Raw genomic sequence first — 18,191 nt, forward strand, 5'->3', positions numbered from 1 at the left:
TTATTTTTGCCCTTTAATGTTTTGTTTTTTTCTCGCATATACTTGTAGTTGTGAATGACTGGGAGGACACAACTATGTTTTCATTCCTGGACTCCAGAGACAAGACCGCTGTGATGGCTAAGCGAATGAAATATTTTACAAATAATGGTGAGAAACCTTTTTTTTAATTTTTTGTGTTTTTTATACTATGGGTACAAAACATTTGTTGCAATTTGCTGATGCTTCAATAGTAAAATAATTCTTTCACCTAGCTTTGTATCAACCTGTTGATTTAAGACAAAACATTGTGTTTTTTGTCCTCACATAAATACGTATTGCTATATTATTGAGTTTCCTTCCAACAAGAAAAGTTCCAAATGAATTGACGGCATGCAAAGGTAGTTCAAGTCAAGGGCTGCAATCATTACGCGCAGCGTTTTTATTATCTATGTATATGTTTGATGCTTCAAATTGTCATGTTGAGTTCCTTTTCTTTTATCCCAGGTGACGATGGGATGAGCACTGTGACCATGTGGATTGTAGGAGATTTTGAGAACGCCTCTGGAAGAAAATTGTTGCTTGGTGCCCTAAAACATTTGGTGAGTAACATCAACACTGTCCTAAGCACTTCCATTCCATTCAAGGAACAGCAATCTCACTTGTCATCAATTTGTTTGTACCTCATTACGTTACGGACTGGAATTATGCAGCTAAACTGAAGATTAGACAGCAGTAACAGACAGAGCAGTTGTGGTTTGGCGTTGCTATGAAACACATACTGTATAATATCTCCTATAGTTTAACAACCATAGTTACGTCATTAGCACAATTTTGTAGATTTAACTGAATTTCTCAAGTTAGGGGTAAATACTGAAGAAAAACATTTTAAAAAGTGGCTTATATTTGGTGTTGAGATTTACACACGCAAGCAATGTAGAGCTTTTTTTTTTTTTTTACTGTCACTTACACACACAAGTGATCCACATAAATGCAACTTTTTATTTCAGAGAAATTGAAAACATGATTTAAATAAAGGTTGATTTTGTCTTTTTTTTTTTCTTTTGTCAAATTTGTCAACAAACGTGTTTCAGAAAAAGAGGACTATTCTTACATTCGGGTCAGTATTTATAGAAAACAAATGTATTTTGTGTAATTTGTGTAATTATTTCTAATAGCGGTATCAAGCATTTTTTATGTGTCAAGACAAACACTTCTTTCAACCAATCAACACTTCTTCCTCCAGTGCTCTGCCTCAATGACACCTGGAGCCTGTGCTCAAAATAAAATGTGTGATACATCACTACTTTGTGTATGTGTGTGCGTGCGTGCGTGTGTGTGTGTGTGTGTGTGTGTCCACACATAAGCAGAGAGCCAGCCCTGGAGTGCGTATGGGGGTGATAGATAATCCCAATGGAAGGCCCAGCGAAGATAACACGGTTCTGTACCGGGCTATCTGGGCTTCTCTCCTCACCCAGAAGAATAAAGCTGCAGCTGAGTTTGTGCAAAAACTTCTGAGGGAGCAAAGTAACCAGCTCCTCCAGCAGGGGACCAAGATGAAAAACTTGCTGCTGCAGGTAAAGGACACATTAGAGCAAGCAGGTGTTTGCATGTATTTCCTGTATCAGGCAAATTGGCTCTTTTTCTTTTCCTGTTTGTTACTTTTTGACATTTGGCCGTTCATCAGCGTTACTTCCTCTGTGATATATTTTAATGCTGGCACTTGAGTTCTGATTGAAATGCATGACCTCCATTAAACACCAATCCGAAAATCCACTTGTTTTTCCATTTTGGCCAGTAATTTTAAGAAGCCGGCTAAGGGACTCCCATAGTAGTGTTTTGAGAATATTTACCCATTTGAGCAGCTAGGTGTCTTCCCAGTTATTTAAAGACACTCATGTGTGCCGTACAAGCCTTGAAATAATATCACGTTATTGCAGGCGCAGCGACAGAACTGCGTCTCTCACTTGTCTGAAAGAAAACAACTCACTGATGGACCTAATGTACCGATGACTGAGTAGCTTCCCCTTCTGCAAGCTGCATAAGTTTGACTGGCAGCTTCAGTGCTTGTGACTTTTTTCCTCACACGTTCCCACTTGACTGTGACTGCACTCTGCAATTTCTTTTAGAAACTACAGAGCTATTTCTTTCAGCGCAGGCGGCTGTTGCTGTGAGTTGTAGCACTGTATATTTCAATAGCGTGAAACATTTTGTGTTGTATGGTTTGGTGCAGGTGGCCACTCCTGGTTTCATCAGTAAATCCTGTCCAGGCTTGTGTTTCCACCACAGCGTGTGTAGATCATAGCTGCATCAGCTCAGTAAATAGTGTGACATCATTCTATAACAGCCATGCGTATAATTGGCCCAAACAAACAAAATAAAGGTAACAGTGCTTATACTTGTACACAATAAACGTGTCTCTCTCTGTCGAACAATTCAGACTTCACTTCAGCTAAAAGCTGAAAAGCATGACAAATTGGCCCTTATATTTGGTACACTTTACAGTGGTGATGCAATGCATACTCTGCAGAAGTGACCCAAACCGTACTTCTGAATGACTGTCTATCAGTGTCTATCTTTGAAACAGAGGAAGCTCATTGGGGTCTGACATATGCATTTAATATGGTTTTAGCAACACTGTCAGCTGCCATTGTGCAGGGCTAACTAGCAAGCTACTCGTCCCACAACAGTGATGTGATTTAATGAACCAACGAATGACGAAAACTCTACAGCTGGGATACGGTATGTAGTTTACTTACATTGTAGTATGGATAAAGTGAGAAAATAGCTGTGCAATTGAATTGCTGTGAAATAATTCAATCCAGAAGAGATGTCACGTCTCCTCTGACCGTTGTCATTCCTCAGCAGCAGCAGCAGCAGATTAATGCTCAGCACACTCACAAAATTAAGCACATTCTAGCGCACATTCAATGCATTTTTAAGTCTACACATTGAAGTTTAATGTTGCATATTTGATCAATTAGGTTATTAAATCTTAAGTGAAAGTACAGCTTCCCTTGTAGTCAATGAGCAATCGCCACTGCTTTCTATATTGTGAGATATATTTACTAAGGTACACATGTACACTATCCCACCAGTTGCCGTAATATTTTTTTTCTCTTTTTCAATGGTTATCATGGCACTTTCCCTCAGCCATATCAATGGTACCCTTCATGGTGCCATCATAGAAGAAAAGAAAAAACAAAAAGCAAAACACACTTGTAGAGTTAATCCTTTAAATTCTCACTCAGCTGAATTATTGTGTGATATGCTGACATCTCGTGCATGATGACATTTTGATTGTCTTTAGTGGTGTGTTATCCACGCAAATATGATTTCTTCGCAGCATGTCCACCATGTTCCATGTTTGAGCTAGTCTAGGTTGAGCAGTCTCATCCAATCCCAAATATCATGTTGTGGCTTTGTGTGGGTTGCCAGCACCTGGGCCGAGTTAATATTTGCAGCACCCTACATCGTGGACCTGCATCTTGACCCTTTTGGGCCACCATAATATACATATATAGCAACGCACATTGTTTGTTTGTGTCTTCACTCTGTTCACTTACATGCAGCTGAGAAGGATGGCTGGCTAACCCTACGACAGACAGGGACTCTTAAATGTGTAGGGGAGGCGAGAGTTGTCGGAGAGAGAAAGACAGCCGACTCTAGTAAGGCAAAATTATCTTTCTTTTCTCCCAAATTTTGCATCCGGTCACCCATGCCCAATCCCGCCACACTACACGAATGTAATGTATTGCTTATCTTTTTGTTTCATGGGAACATGTAGCGTGATGCTGTACTGTCGTGGCATCACATTGTAGTGTTAACTTTCATTTACGCTCCAATTTATACATTCCTTTATGTGAAATGTAATTTACAGCCCAGAAGGCTGTTAAAGGTTGTTATGGGAGCATTTTCAAAACATCCTGTCTGCTGCATAATAACAAGGAGGAAATTTGAGGTGTTTGCAAAGCTAAAACTTATTTCCTAGTCAAAAATCAAATTCCCTGCCGCAGAGGGAGGCACCTCAGGAAATACATTTTTAGCAGGTGAAGCACGCAATCAGTCATCGTCAGTGAAATGTATGTATTTTGTGACCCACGAGTAGGGTGACTGTATCAGGGAAATAAACGACAGCATTCTAGGCATAAATGACAAGCAAAAAGGAGGATAACAAAGGTGGGATGTGGCCTCTCGCAGAGATTTGTCCGACACCGCTTTCTTGATTTAAGTGCTCTGTCTGCCTAAATGGTGATTGATGAGCCCATCTTCTCATTCCCCTTCTGAACATCAGCTCTCAGAATACATTTAGACAGTGTGTGATGCTCCGCAGCCTGTGGATGTTGAGGCAAGCAGCCCACTCACTGTCAGTTCCACTTGATCTGTCGCGCGGGCCGGCACTCTGCATCTTTTAAAAATGACGGCGGATATCCTGATGTCCAGCAATGGCTGAGCAGCTGAATGCTTTCTTTAGTCTTGTACTGTTTGTCCACAGTCTCTGTGGCTATCTGAAAGTAGTATTTTCTTCGACATAGTGTGCAGGGTAACACATCAAGTGACAACAGAGTTTGACTTTCCCATCAGGAGCTGGTCATCAAGAACAGTTGGGACCCACCATAACAAACTTTCCTTCAATTATACCTAGTTTAAACAATGGGAGGTGGGCTTGAAATAGCAGTGAAAGGAGCAGGAGGTTGTGGCTGTGTGAGTTGAGACCTGGAGTCAGGGGACACGAGTTTATTATTGGCTGCCAGACAGTCTTGCTGACTGGATTGTGCTGACGTTATTGGTATTTACCTGTTCTCCTGAGGAGAGAAATGTTGCAGAAACTAATAACCTGACTCCACAAACACCTCTCACTCCCACGCCTAATTTTTAGCAGACAAAAATGGCAGAGGTTTAATTAAAAGTTGGTTTTATTAATTACAAATTGATTAATCTCACTCTCATACATGCGAGGGCTGACAGCTTGTTTGGTTTGGTTGAAATATCTGACAACCGCATCGATGCGAGGCATCAAGGCTATTGTGAATAACCAAGTAATGTTTGCCTCCTTGTCTTTCATTTATCATTCCCCAGCCTTGTGAATTGCTCCGATTTTGTTTTTGACATGCTGTAATAGGGAAAAAGTCCTTGAGCTAGTCTATTGGATTGTACTGTACAACCTCAATTCAATATATGCATTATCCTCGGAAACCCCGTTTTTTTTGTACTTAGGACATGGACACAGATGCGTTTGAGAAGAAGTTCAACACTCTAGAAGTGGATTTTGTCCGCAGTCAGCAGCTCTTCTGCCGGGATGTCCTAAAACTGGGTGCTGGCCAGAGGGTAGTCATCAGCAATGGCAGGGTGAGTACAGTCTACTGTTGGTGCATGTCTGGTCAGTAATAATCCATTCATTTTTTTGTTCTAAAACAATCTAAAACAAACTACATTGGGCATGTACGATGAGATGGTGGCAACAATTCAAGATAATGATTCTGGTGCAAGGACTCTTATCCTTTGTCTACCACAACTTAAGTGGGGAAAACGCTGTGTTACAATCCTATTACACTGAACACATCCAAGGAAAGTACTAAATAATACATTTCAAGTTCAGTTGTCCTTGATTCAACCCTCCACCCAGACAATTGAGTATCCACAAAAGGTGGAAAGATGGTGGCCTGCATATCAACACAAAGGATATTTAAACTTGTTATTCACATTGTTTCATAGATAAAAGTGTATTCTTGGAGAAAAAGAATCATGTGAAGACGAACTGCCAAGTGTCAGGGCAGGTTATGAAATCATCAAACACCAATCACACCAAAAGCTGAGGTACTGTACATCAATTGGAAAACATGTGGAAGAGATTGAGTTGTTGACCCATGCAGCAACACTCCGCAAAGTAACAGTGTGCTAAAGTCTAAACACGACTGCACCGGCCTTTGGGTGAGGGTATATTGAAATTGTAAAAAGTGCTAAAAAAAAAAATGCATCCTCATTTTTATACAGTTTTTCACTGCTACAAGCAGTAGGGGTGTCATGAGGCACTTGGTTCGATGATCCACGAGATTGGGTCCACGCGAATAAGACAAGCTTGAATTTTACTTTTAAGCAAAGTACAATGAAGAAATATAAAACATGTATGATCATATATTGCAATCTACTAATTTAACTTCCACTACAGTACGTTCTTCTGCACTCTGTGTGTAAGCTAGCAGCCCCACCCACCGAGACAAAGAGACTGTATGACTGACAAACGGGCTCACTCCATTCATGCTATTGTTCTATGGAATGATGAAACCAATGCACAGAGTGAATTCTCTGCCTGCCTATTTGGAGGCGGGAGCTGAGGAAAACAGACAGAAAACAATGTGAATAACAAGTTTGGAAATATATTGAGCCTGGAAAAATTATCAATTTGACTTTCATTTATTGTGTGATTAACGACTTCATTTTCATTTATTGAGTGAATTGTGTAATTAATTTATCATTATCGTCCCAGGCCTTGTGCCCACAAGACATTTTTTTTCTGAAAGAGAAATCTTGTCACATTTTAATTTCGCAAGATCTTGTGACACCCCTAAGCAGTTCTTCAAAGTGACGGTACATGAAGTCGTGGTTCATAGGGACTGTACCATTTGCAGACAGAGGAGTTGCTTGTTCCATTTAGAAGAAACATCACCTCTCCACATTTTCATTCATAATTTAATAGGTTCTTTTTCTGCGCATGTGCCACCAGCACACAAAGTTTCAATCAGTGGTGTAGTTTGGCAATGATGGTGAAAACAGTACCTTGCTCACCAAAAGTTAATACCATACATCCACCCATTTTCTATGCCGCTTATCCTCACTAGGGTCGCAAGTATGCTGGAGCCTATCCCAGCTGACTTCGGGTGAGAGGCGGGGTACCGGTAGTGGTCACCAGCCAACCGCAGGGCACATACTGTATAGCCAAGCATCTATTCACACTCACATTCATACTTGTGGACAATTTAGAGTCGCCAATTAACCTAACATGCATGTTTTTTTGAATGTGGGAGGAAACCGGAGTACCCAGAGAAAACCCACACACGCACGGGGAGAACATGCAAACTCCACACAGGGGTGCCCAACAAAGATATCGAACCCAGACCTTCCATATCTCCTGACTGTGTGGCCAACATGCTAACCACTAGTCCACCGTGCGGCCAAAGTTAATACAAGATGCTAAAAACTGCATTAAGCTGTTATTCTCGTCTCTTGTGTGTCAGATTGTCGGGCCACTTGAGGAGCAAGAGGAATTCACTGCAGAGGATTTCCAATTGCTGGAGAAGATTACTCGAAGCGGCTCTGCAGAGAAAGTCAAAGCCCAAGTTAAACTGATGGGGATGAAGCCAAAGCAGTATGTTTATTTTTTTCTTATTTGCTGTTCTTGATGGATGCTTGAGAATCCTGTAAACCCCTTTTGTATTTTTCCTGTCAAATATAAATCCAAAAACATTTATGAGGCCACCTTCTCAACAGTTTGATAAGCACAACCCTTTTTTATATCAGCGCCAGTGACTTGGTCATGAAGGTTGATGCCCTCCTAACTGCAGCCCCCAAGGGAGAGGTTAGAAGGGACGTGAACTTTCTCCAAGACATGCACAGGTGGGCAATTGTGCTGCATTGCTAGCAGCTCTTTTTTTATATCAGTGTTTCTAAGCTGGATAAAACTTTTTTCTAGGCCGGCTTTGGTAATCTTATTCTGTTCTCCCCTTCAGTGTGCTCCAGCTCTCGCCACGTGAAAACGAAGTCTTCTACGATGTGGTGGCCATTGTTGACCCGCTTTCCAGAACAGCGCAGAAGATGTCCACTCTGCTGATTGTGAGTTAATGCTTTTCTTTCATATTTATCTTAGCCATACAGCAACAGCAATAATCTTATAGAAAGGACAGGTAGTATTAATGTTATATTAATATTCTTAGCCATTTATAGAATGAAACATTATGAAATTTAGAATTATAACTCCAGAAAATAATTGTAGAACTGTACATATAATTCATTCATTCATTTTCTTTAAAAATTAATAACAATCATTATGTTTATCATAATAATGATTTGGCCGTAGTATGTTTTTCATTAGTGTTATGGTTGCATGACCTTATCGTGAGGCGTGTCGACCGTTCTTAAATTTTAGTTCCCAAATATTACATTCATTCATTCATTTTCTATGCCACTTATTCCTCACTAGAGTCGCAGGGGTATGCTGGAGCCTATCCCAGCTGACGTTGGGAGCGAGGCGGGTTACACCCTAGACTGGTTGACAGCCAAACGCAGACAAATGTTGCATTAAAATATAAATCATTTAACTTTTATATTGCTGTGTATGAAACAGCTAGCCATGCTGCCTACTCACCCTGGAGAGGTAGATTAGGATTAACTTTTCCAAACCGTACTATGGTGATCTTAAGTAAAAAAATATGCGTAAAGTCTCAAAAACAGCATTCTTCCATTAACAAAACATAAAGAAAATCTGAAAATTCCTGCCACTACCAGATGCAGAAAAAAATTGTTCATGCTTTTGTGACCTCCAGGTTGGATTATTGTAACTCTCTGTTAATAGTTTGCCCTAAGAAATCTTTAAAGACGCTTCAGTTCGTCCAAAATACTGCCGCACAAATCTTAATCGGACCCAGAAGAAGAGATCATATCTTACCCGTATTAGCCTCACTGCACTGGTTACCCGTCAAATTTAGAATGAGTTTAAAATGTTTCTTCTTTCTTATAAAGCACTACAGGGTCAGTACCAGCCCCTAGAACCCTATCAACCCAGGACAACACTGCACTCCCAGAATTTATAATTACTTGCCACTCCTAGAATTTTTAGAAGTGGAATGGGAGGCAGGGCATTTAGTTATCAGGCTCCTCTGTTGTGAAACCATCTCCCCCACTCAATCCGGGGGGCAGACACCCTCTCTCTATTTAAAAGTTAACTCAAAACATACCTCTTTGGTAAAGCATATACTGTAGTTAGAACTGACCTCTGATATGCTCATACAGTATGTACCAGAGACACTCCTCTATGTTCCTCGAACTAAGACTAAGACTTCTGGCTTGATCCACCATCTATCCCTCTATTGTCTATTGCTGTTTTTTATCTTAACCCAACCGGTCGAGACAGACGGCTGCCCCACAGAGCCTGGGTTCTGTTCAAGGTTTCTTCCCCAGAGGGAGTTTTTCCTTGCCTTTGTCACCAAGTGCTTGCCCATGTCAGTTGGTTCTCTGTTTTTCACTTATGAATGTGACCTCCATGTGTAAAGTGCCATGAGATAACTGCTGTTGCGGTTTGGCACTATATAAATAAATTGATTGGTTGATTGACTTTGTCAAGGCAGGCTTAGTGAAAGACAAATCGGTGTCTTTCTTAAAAATCCACCACTTGTCTCGCTGCATGTGGTTGTGCAGATGGCCCTGACTGAATATGAAAATATGAGTCACTTTCTTTAGACAGACCAAGGGAATCAGCCACCATCAGCAGACTTTGTGCTCTCAGCACAGGACTGCAGTGCGCGTAGAAAGACCTTGTATTGACCACCTCTACCCAAAACAACTGACTCAATGTTGATTCTCCCCCTGTTCAATCACATATTTATTATATTCAGCAGTCTGTGGGGCTTTGTTGCAAGTGTTTGGCTCAGAGACTGGCAGGTCGGAGGATCGATATTCGCTATATAGCCTGACTCAACATGGACCAATAAAGCCACAGACACGCTATGGAGGGAATATTTGGAGAGTCCGACAGTCTGCTGCCAATTTCTATTGGCACTGAACGCCCCACCTGCTTGTGCCTCATTTTGTTCAGGCCCCTCACAGAAATGTTTCTCATCTGCAAGTTCACACAAGCTTATGTAGCGTGGATTCAGCATAGCACAGCAAATAGTGACCTGTGCTTTAATTGACACAGTGCTTCAATTAATTGCTGGGTTTGTTACCCACTTGAACAAATAAACACTCTCCTCAAATAAACAAGTAACAGATAGTGCCACTGGGTGTCTATAATGACTGTGAATGCCTGACAGAAAATGAACATTTTGAGCAGATTGGGGTTTTATAGCCTGTGGTCTTAAACTTTTGATCAGGTGATAAACAACCTATTTCAGTTTTTTTGGTGTTGTTTAAATTACAAGTGTAGCAAATGTTTTTTGTCTCACTCCCTCTTCTTGCTTTTGCATATTGTAGCTCTACTTAAAACCTCATTAAGATCCAAATATGCAAAATGCAAATTCTACCAATTTTTCAACTGGTCTTCAGATTTTGATCAAGAGTGTATATGTATGTATGTATATATATGTATATACATCTGTATGTATGTATGTATGTATGTATATATACAGTATGTGCATGGCTCAGATCAAGGGTACCCTTTGCTGTCTTCAACTTCACTTGAGTAGTATTTGAAATTGTTGTTCTAACAATGTGTACTATCCCTATCACTCTAACATTTATAAAGTGAGGAAGCTTACCAAACCATAAAAAAGTGTCTATATTTGGACATTGAAATGTTACATGTAAAGCATGTCTACTTTTGTTGTGAAATTAACAATATTTTCTCTGATAATTTTGTCATGATTTCTACTTAGAATTAAAGAAAGATGTCTGAAATTGGTTTCTAATGTGTTTTATTCAAATATTCTCAGTGTAAAAAAAATAACTGTTGTGTAATCATTAGTGAAAAGTACATAACCTTCGTGTCCGCCTGCCGATGAAAATTTTGAAGAACCTAATTCTATGGAAAAACAAACCCCGTGATGATTACAATGGTATATATTCATGGAATAATTACTCAACTCTGCAACTAAAGTGATTTTTTTGTGTATAAAAGAGTAAAATAAGATTATTTGAACAAAAGTCTAACACCGAGTGGACACCAAGTTATGTACTTTACATTTAAGAAAGAGTGAACTTCGGAGGGTTGCTATGGGAAATGGAAGATGTCTCGAGCTCTGGTATGTTGGGTGTGTTTTCTGCAATGTTTGAAGTTTGTGTTGATAACATTACCAAGGTCTATCCACAAGTTTAAAATTTTAAATGTAACACTTGGGTACCCTTGATCTGAGCCATGCACATATGTATATACATCTGTATGTATGTATGTATATGTGTGTGTGTGTGTGTGTATGTATATGTATATATATATATATATATATGTATATGTATGTGTGTGTGTGTGTGTGTGTGTGTGTGTGTGTACAGTACTGTATATATATTTATATATGTATATATGTGTAGATACAATATGTTGTTTATCCTTAATGATGGTCGCAACAGTTGAGTGTTGAGACCAAAAGTGCGGCCATTATTTGTGGGCGTTTCTCCTCTCTCTGAGCTTTTTACATTGTTCATTCTTCCTCAGTGTAGCTTTGCATAAGCCACACATAGTGTATTCTTCTGCTGTAACTAGTTCTCAAGTGATAAGTGGTTACAGACCGAAATTACATTTTTAATTATGAGAGCACTTTGGTAACCGCAAAACGTCGTAAACCGAGGAGCACCTGCATTTTTTTTAGGAGCATAACAAAGGCTATTTTTTTCTGTTACCGTCATCAAATGAAGGCCCCCTGCTACATTGAGCCTTATGTTGGTGTAATAAGTACTCCCCTGTTTGTTTATAAACCTGCCCACTGGTTTTCCCTCTGCCGTCGCTCCTTAATTTTAACAGTCTTCTTTCCTCTGTGGCCTCCTGCAGGTGCTCAGTCAAGTGGTCAACTTAAGGCTGCGGTTGTTCATGAATTGCAGGGCCAAGTTGTCCGAGATGCCCCTCAAGAGGTAGGCTCGGCGCTCCAGCAGTAATTAGGTGTTCCCGTTAGGCTTGTTTGAGTGTCCTTGCACTGTTCACTGAGCATTTCTGCCTCACTCCTCCACTCTGTAAGATTAAACTGATGCAATCTGCTTAATATCACCGCCTTATTGCTGTGGGCCTGCTCTTGCATCTCTGAGCAAATTGCTTACAGCTTGCAATGCCGTGGTAGAAAAAAAACTAAACAAATCAACAACAAAAAAAGAAGTGGCCAATAACTTTTAGACCTACGTGAATGCCAGTTGGTATATGATTTGTGGTGGGGTTTTTTTCAATCATAGTTAAGAGCGATGCATTTTAGGGATAACACTGATAAATGTCGTTCACCTAAATTTCCAAATACCATAGAAGACCGCAATTGACAGTGTGACTCTAAGTGATCTCTTTAAAAGTCTCTCATGCATTACACCAGCATTAAGTGTTGATTGTGTGTCATTTACACAATTTTCCACAACCAGGATTCCTGTGCAAGTATGGAAAGTATGGAATTAGATTTTATAAATCTCCAGGTTTTGCAAAATATGGAAAATGGAAACTCAATTATGGAAAAATATTTGTGTTTCCAAGACAAATAACAAAAAAAAGTCTGTTTTTGTAAGGCACTTGCTAACGCAGCCAAGATGTTTGTGTCAGAGCACACAGTAGGCGATGCATCATTTGGAAAGATTGATAAGTTGAATGGCTAGCCCTCTGCTCTTATCCTCCACCAACCCTTTGTATGAGCTACACTACCTCGCTGTAATCTCCTGGAAATTATATGGTGACATAACAGCATACATATTCAGAATAATGACAACAAACAATTAATTCCCTAATTTATTTACATGACACTGGGGCTGCAACTAACGCTTATTTTCTTAGTTGGTTAATCTGAAGCTTTTTGTTTCGATTGATGGAGTAACCAAACACAAACAGTTAGTGGTTTGGTTTGCAAGATATAGGGTGGACAACAATCTCAATCACTGGTTTCCAAAGTCAAAGCTGATTTGTGTGAATATCTTGTTTTGCCTAAAACACAATAATATGCATATGATAATATGCATGTGAATATTCTCATTCATCCAGGTCATTGTATTCTCGGGGCATTGAATCGATTGCAAATGGACTGTTCAGGTTATCTTAGAAGATGTTTTGCCACTCATCCGAGCAGATTTCATCAATTCATGCTCAATGACTAGGTGGGACAAACACGAGTCTGACTAGGTAGGACATCCCTAGTGTGATATAGATAGAAAGCTAATAGGTCTGCTTTCATGGTTGACTAGGGAAATTAGAAAATATTCACATCCTGAAATCAGAGGATAGTTAAATTTTTAAATTAAAAAAATGTGTCAAATACCAAAATAGTTTTTGATTGATTGGATAATTGATGAAGCATCGATTCATCAATTTGTTTATTCAGCTCTAACGACACCATTTATTTACTGATAGGGATGTCTTTGATATTAGATATCGGGCCGACATCAGCAAAAAAAAAACAATATCTGATTATGTCTGCCTGCATCTCAAATCTCAGATATTGGCACGCCAATACAAGCCAATACAAGAGCCCATGTGATCACAAGAACAGTCTTTGCTAGCATGTTAACTAAGTACCAAAGAGCAGGCTTAACGTCAGCCGTGTGGCGGTAAAGAGACATTGAGTACAAACTAGTTTTCCTTGGTGTCACAGAACAGGGGAAGTTTAATATGATGAACCTCATCGCGCATCATTGAGCACCTCAAACCTTAATATTGTGCCTAGCTGCCACTACGTTGTGGATAAAACTACTGTGTACCCCACTTGCATAAAGAAGTAAATGGGTCAGTTTTTCCTCATACCTACTGTTGTGGACTATTGTTCTCTGTTTGAGTAATATCACTTGAGCAAGCATTTTCTAACATTCCACACTACAAAATAAATAATAAACGTATGTATGATTCGTGTTGATAGTGTTCCAATATTGGTATCGGCCTGTATTCACGGCTATTGTATCGGAAGCGAAGAAGTTGTATCGGGACATCCCTTTTTACTGAGTCTGCAGAAAGTGTGTGGAAAAAGTATGGAATTTTGAAATGTCAAATCTGTAGGAACCCTGCGCAACACAAAGTGAGTAGAGAACTTGAAATGTCATTTCTTCCTGTTAAGCAGCTCTTTGCATTTTTTTCATGTATTTATTATTACTTTTTTCTTTCATTTTACCCCTCATCAGCCTGTCGCTGAATGAAAATGCCAAAATCATATTTGAAAAGGATAGCATATTTCTTAGCTGCTGGACAGTTGTTTGATGACTCTGCTTCATTGATCACCATGATGACTCTGCTTCATTGATCACCATGATCTTATTAGCATCGTGTCTTCTCCTCTGTTGTTTACTAACTTGCTAACAACCTTTGAGACACTTTTTTTCCCCAGCAGGTCGTGGCTGCATCTCTCCAGATCACTGTGTGTGTGTGACAGGAAGAAAAGCTCTGATTTTCTTAGGACTTAGTTTGCATCAATGCAGTACATGGGGCATAAGAGCAATATGACCTGATGCCTAGTGTGTTCCTGGTGACACTGTGCAATCATTGTTTTGTTTTTATAGTGTGAGGGAGCGCACCTGAGAAACCAAATGAGCGTAAATATTAGCCTGCAGCAAATTAATGGAGAGCTGTTGTCGTTATTAGCTATCATGTGGCTACAACACTATTAATGGCTCATTTTGAAGATAAGCCCTGCTTTCTTAGAAAGTACACTTACACAGCACGTCATCATTTTCATGCTTTTTAAATGCATTTGTTCGAGTATTGACATGTTCCTCTCTGTCTGCAGTTTTTACTACTTTGTGTTGGAATCTGACATCACCTTCTTGGCCAATGACACGGTGTCTGCCGGTCCAGTGGCACGCTTCACAGAGCTCCCCGAATCGCCACTTCTCACCCTTAATATGATCACACCAGAGGGCTGGATGGTGCAGGCCCTCCGCAGCCCCCACGACTTGGATAACATCCACCTGCAGGAGGTACCTGTTTGTCAAGACACCTTTTGCTAATCATTTGTTTTTGTGCTATGCTATACAACTGGGTTGTCACTCCAGTTGAGCGGAGCCGTGACAGCAGAGTACGAGCTGGAACACCTCTTGTTGGAGGGTCACTGCTTCGACCTGTCAACCGGACAGCCTCCCCGTGGGCTGCAGTTTACCTTGGGCATGAGTCGAGACCTGCTCATGTATGACACCATCGTCATGGCTAACCTGGTGAGTGACCTCCCCAACTCAATGACTTACCAAGACAGCATACTTGTACAATGTTATACTTCGATACATTCTTAACTTAGTAACTAATAACTAATTGATTTTTATTTACTACAGCGAGAGTGTAAACAGAGTCTGGTGACAGCAGGTATCTTGAAAAAATATGCTCCAGAAATGCAGTTTTTCTGGGAGTAGGGAAGGCCCCAACTGTATTGTATTTTATGAGGGGAAGTTCACTGTACCACATTTTCAATCTAAAACTAATCTAAAATCAGTTCAATCTGATGTCTATTGACAATAAGGGAAAATTAACATTAACATGAATTAACATGACATGCCCGATACAGCAACAAAATTGTTAGCTCATTATGTCCTCGGTCTGGGATTATTTACAATTTTTGCCTTTGGATTGTAAATATGCAATTTGCAATGACAGAGCTGGTTGTGCGAGTGGGGAGAAAGGTGTCTTCCTTTCATACTTTTAAACTAATAAGTTTTGTGCATGCTAAAATTTCACTGACTATCAGTCCAGAGTTTCATACTTTGCACTTTACTTATAGAGATGTTTGTACCACAATGAAATGTGCATCTTCTAAATTGTGTCGTTGCCAGCATTATTTCATTCTACTCTTATTTGTGAATTTATTAAGACTTATTATAGACTTATACAAGACTTATTAAGAATTTATTAACCTGTCTTACTTGTTGATAAGTAGAACATGTTATTTTAGTTGACTGTCGGCCACAATTTTGTTGAGACAAAATATTTAACATAAATATGGCACTTTTTCTATAACTTGGATTGCATATTGCACCATTTGTCTTATGTTGCACAAAGTGTTTATTTGTGAAATGCATCCAGTGGCATCACAGTCAAAGAAGCATAATGTGTTCATTTATTACATGATGCGTGGTTTGAGAAAAGAGCTGCTGCCTATGTCGATATCGGTTGATATTGTCATCAGAAATTAAGTGCTTGGCAATATTGGTATATTGGGTGGATATCGGTAAGAAAGCCAATATCAAGCATCTCTAATTTCAAGGTGGTTGGATACCAAAAAATGCTAAGAAAAAAGCAAAGGACCTTTCGGTGAGTGAAAGGATACAGTACTACAGTATGTATTGTGTTTTTATGTAATTTGTATTTTAATACACAGTGTAACATGTATTATTTAGTGATTATTTACCGTTATCTATTATGTATTATCCTGACTATCACTGAAAACATGACATGGAATGCAGGAAGTGAACAACATGTACTGTACAAGATGTAGATTGGAAGGGGGGTAGGATTAAATAAGCTTTGCTTCTTCCTACTCCTTTTGGACATGTAGAACTGTGAAAAAAAAATGATTCATGAGATGTATTCCATTGTAACCTTCATGTTCAAATAAACTAAACCAAACAAAACCAAAATGATCAAACACATTTTTACAAATAAAGGCCCCCAATAATCAATGTCTGGTAACGTCTGCTGTTGAGTAAACAAACTCCCACTGCATATAGAAACACAGGAGTCATTATTTGCTCTATTTTGACTACAACAGGGGTATTTCCAGCTGAAAGCCAATCCCGGTGCCTGGACACTAAGACTGCGTAAAGGACGATCAGAGGACATCTACGAGATTATTTCGTGAGTTTTCACTCTCTTGTATTCCATTTTTAATCATCCTGTCTTTCCCGTCTTTCTCAGAAGGTCAAGTAATGAGACTAATTAGGCGTCTTCACTAGAAGCCCTCAGCGTCAAGGCTGTTTTTAGCTTACCTTCCCGTTTCATACCAGTTACTATCAAACCCATCGCTATGGTAACGCGGAGAGCTGCTGACACTGTCTCAGCTCAAGGTTTTGATGAGTGCAGGGAGTTGCACTTTGCACAGAGGGGGTGCAAGGCAGGTAGGAGGAGAGGGATGCTATTAAAGAGAAGACACGGGGCATGGTGGGGGGTTGGGGGGTTTGGGTTGTGCATGATTCAGCTGGTCACCCGTCACGCCATCCAACTCAGTCTGCAGACTGTAGTAGTAGGCAGCGTGTTAGTTCAGAAAGTGTAGGTGTCAAAAGCTGTGTGTACAAGACAGTGCGTTGGTGTTGTCTAATTCTGTGAGCAAATAGAGGCTGTGGTGCGCTGGCATGTTTTGTATGAGTTTTGTAAAGAAACTTGGAGCTCTCACCGTCAAGACTCTAATCGCCCAAATCCCACTCATGGTTGTGCATCTTCACGTCTAGTACACAATCCACAGGGTCCTCCGTTCCAAATGATCCTACCATCACAGGTACTGTCCTCTCGCACGTATGATTTAGGACACACACAGGTTTCTGGTTCCCGTGGAATCATATCGGACAACCCAAGATTTATTCCCCAATCCTCCAGGTGAAGCAAAAAGGTGATGTCATTTTTCACCTTGGCAGTGTCATTATTCTTGCGGTTAGCGGGCACTCTGCTCCGCTTTGGTGGCTGATCAGAGCCGAGCGGGATGTGTCCGTGTACCCTGTGCTGCTGCTGCTGTGCAGCTCGCCCTGACAGCCATGATGGAGATGGCCGGCTCTCCTCTCCTCTCCTCTCCTCTGCTCTGCCAGAAACCATGCAGATTGATCTCAGGTTCTTTTTAACACAAACCCTAAAGGCTCAGTTGTACTGGTGACAGTCGAGAGGCCAAAAACACATCATGCACTTGGAAACTGGGATAGTGCTCCTCATTTATCATTATGATAGGGTTAATTTTTTTGTATTTTATTACCATTTGAGCTATTAATTGCTTGGTCTGCAGCATATCCTATAACTCACCATTAGAGTCAGTAGATTGCACCTGTCACAACACACTGTTCAACTCAATTCCTGTGAAAGGCCGCTGTTGCACGATCAATACTGCACAGACATTTTCATTAACTCTGCCAGCATGCACAGTCCAGATGGGAAGTCATAATGGATATAATATCGGTAATGTGATTCCTAATAATGATGGAGGGTAATGAATTTGATCTGGGTGTGACCCAGACATCTGTAGGGTGTCATGGCACTGAACACAATCCGTTCAGGGTGTGACCTCTGATTTGTCTGTATTCAAAACAGTTTCCCATAAAAAACGCTGGAAATTAAAAGAATCCATTCCAGAGTCATTCTGTCACCATCATAAAACATTTATTAAAAGTACCGGTACTGCTTAAATAACAATTTAACATCATTAACTGCCATACAAGTG

General features: G+C 40.1%; 1 protein-coding gene across 3 annotated transcripts in view; it reads left to right on the forward strand.

Annotated features, from left to right (window-relative positions):
• uggt2 (UDP-glucose glycoprotein glucosyltransferase 2) overlaps positions 1 to 18,191 on the forward strand; it is a 57,041-nt gene that overhangs the window by 16,696 nt on the left and 22,154 nt on the right. For 2 of the 3 annotated variants that reach the window (XM_054786563.1, XM_054786566.1), the window contains exons 20-30: positions 49 to 147; positions 484 to 578; positions 1,344 to 1,553; positions 5,194 to 5,325; positions 7,212 to 7,342; positions 7,495 to 7,590; positions 7,704 to 7,806; positions 11,669 to 11,748; positions 14,574 to 14,763; positions 14,839 to 14,997; positions 16,542 to 16,627. In XM_054786563.1, coding sequence (XP_054642538.1) covers positions 49 to 147; positions 484 to 578; positions 1,344 to 1,553; positions 5,194 to 5,325; positions 7,212 to 7,342; positions 7,495 to 7,590; positions 7,704 to 7,806; positions 11,669 to 11,748; positions 14,574 to 14,763; positions 14,839 to 14,997; positions 16,542 to 16,627 — 1,381 coding nt within the window. The remainder of the gene's footprint in view (positions 1 to 48; positions 148 to 483; positions 579 to 1,343; positions 1,554 to 5,193; positions 5,326 to 7,211; positions 7,343 to 7,494; positions 7,591 to 7,703; positions 7,807 to 11,668; positions 11,749 to 14,573; positions 14,764 to 14,838; positions 14,998 to 16,541; positions 16,628 to 18,191) is intronic. The other variant, XM_054786564.1, reaches the window with a different exon arrangement.

The sequence above is a fragment of the Dunckerocampus dactyliophorus genome, chromosome 9 (genome assembly GCF_027744805.1).
Source record: "Dunckerocampus dactyliophorus isolate RoL2022-P2 chromosome 9, RoL_Ddac_1.1, whole genome shotgun sequence".
Lineage (NCBI taxonomy): Eukaryota > Metazoa > Chordata > Actinopteri > Syngnathiformes > Syngnathidae > Dunckerocampus > Dunckerocampus dactyliophorus.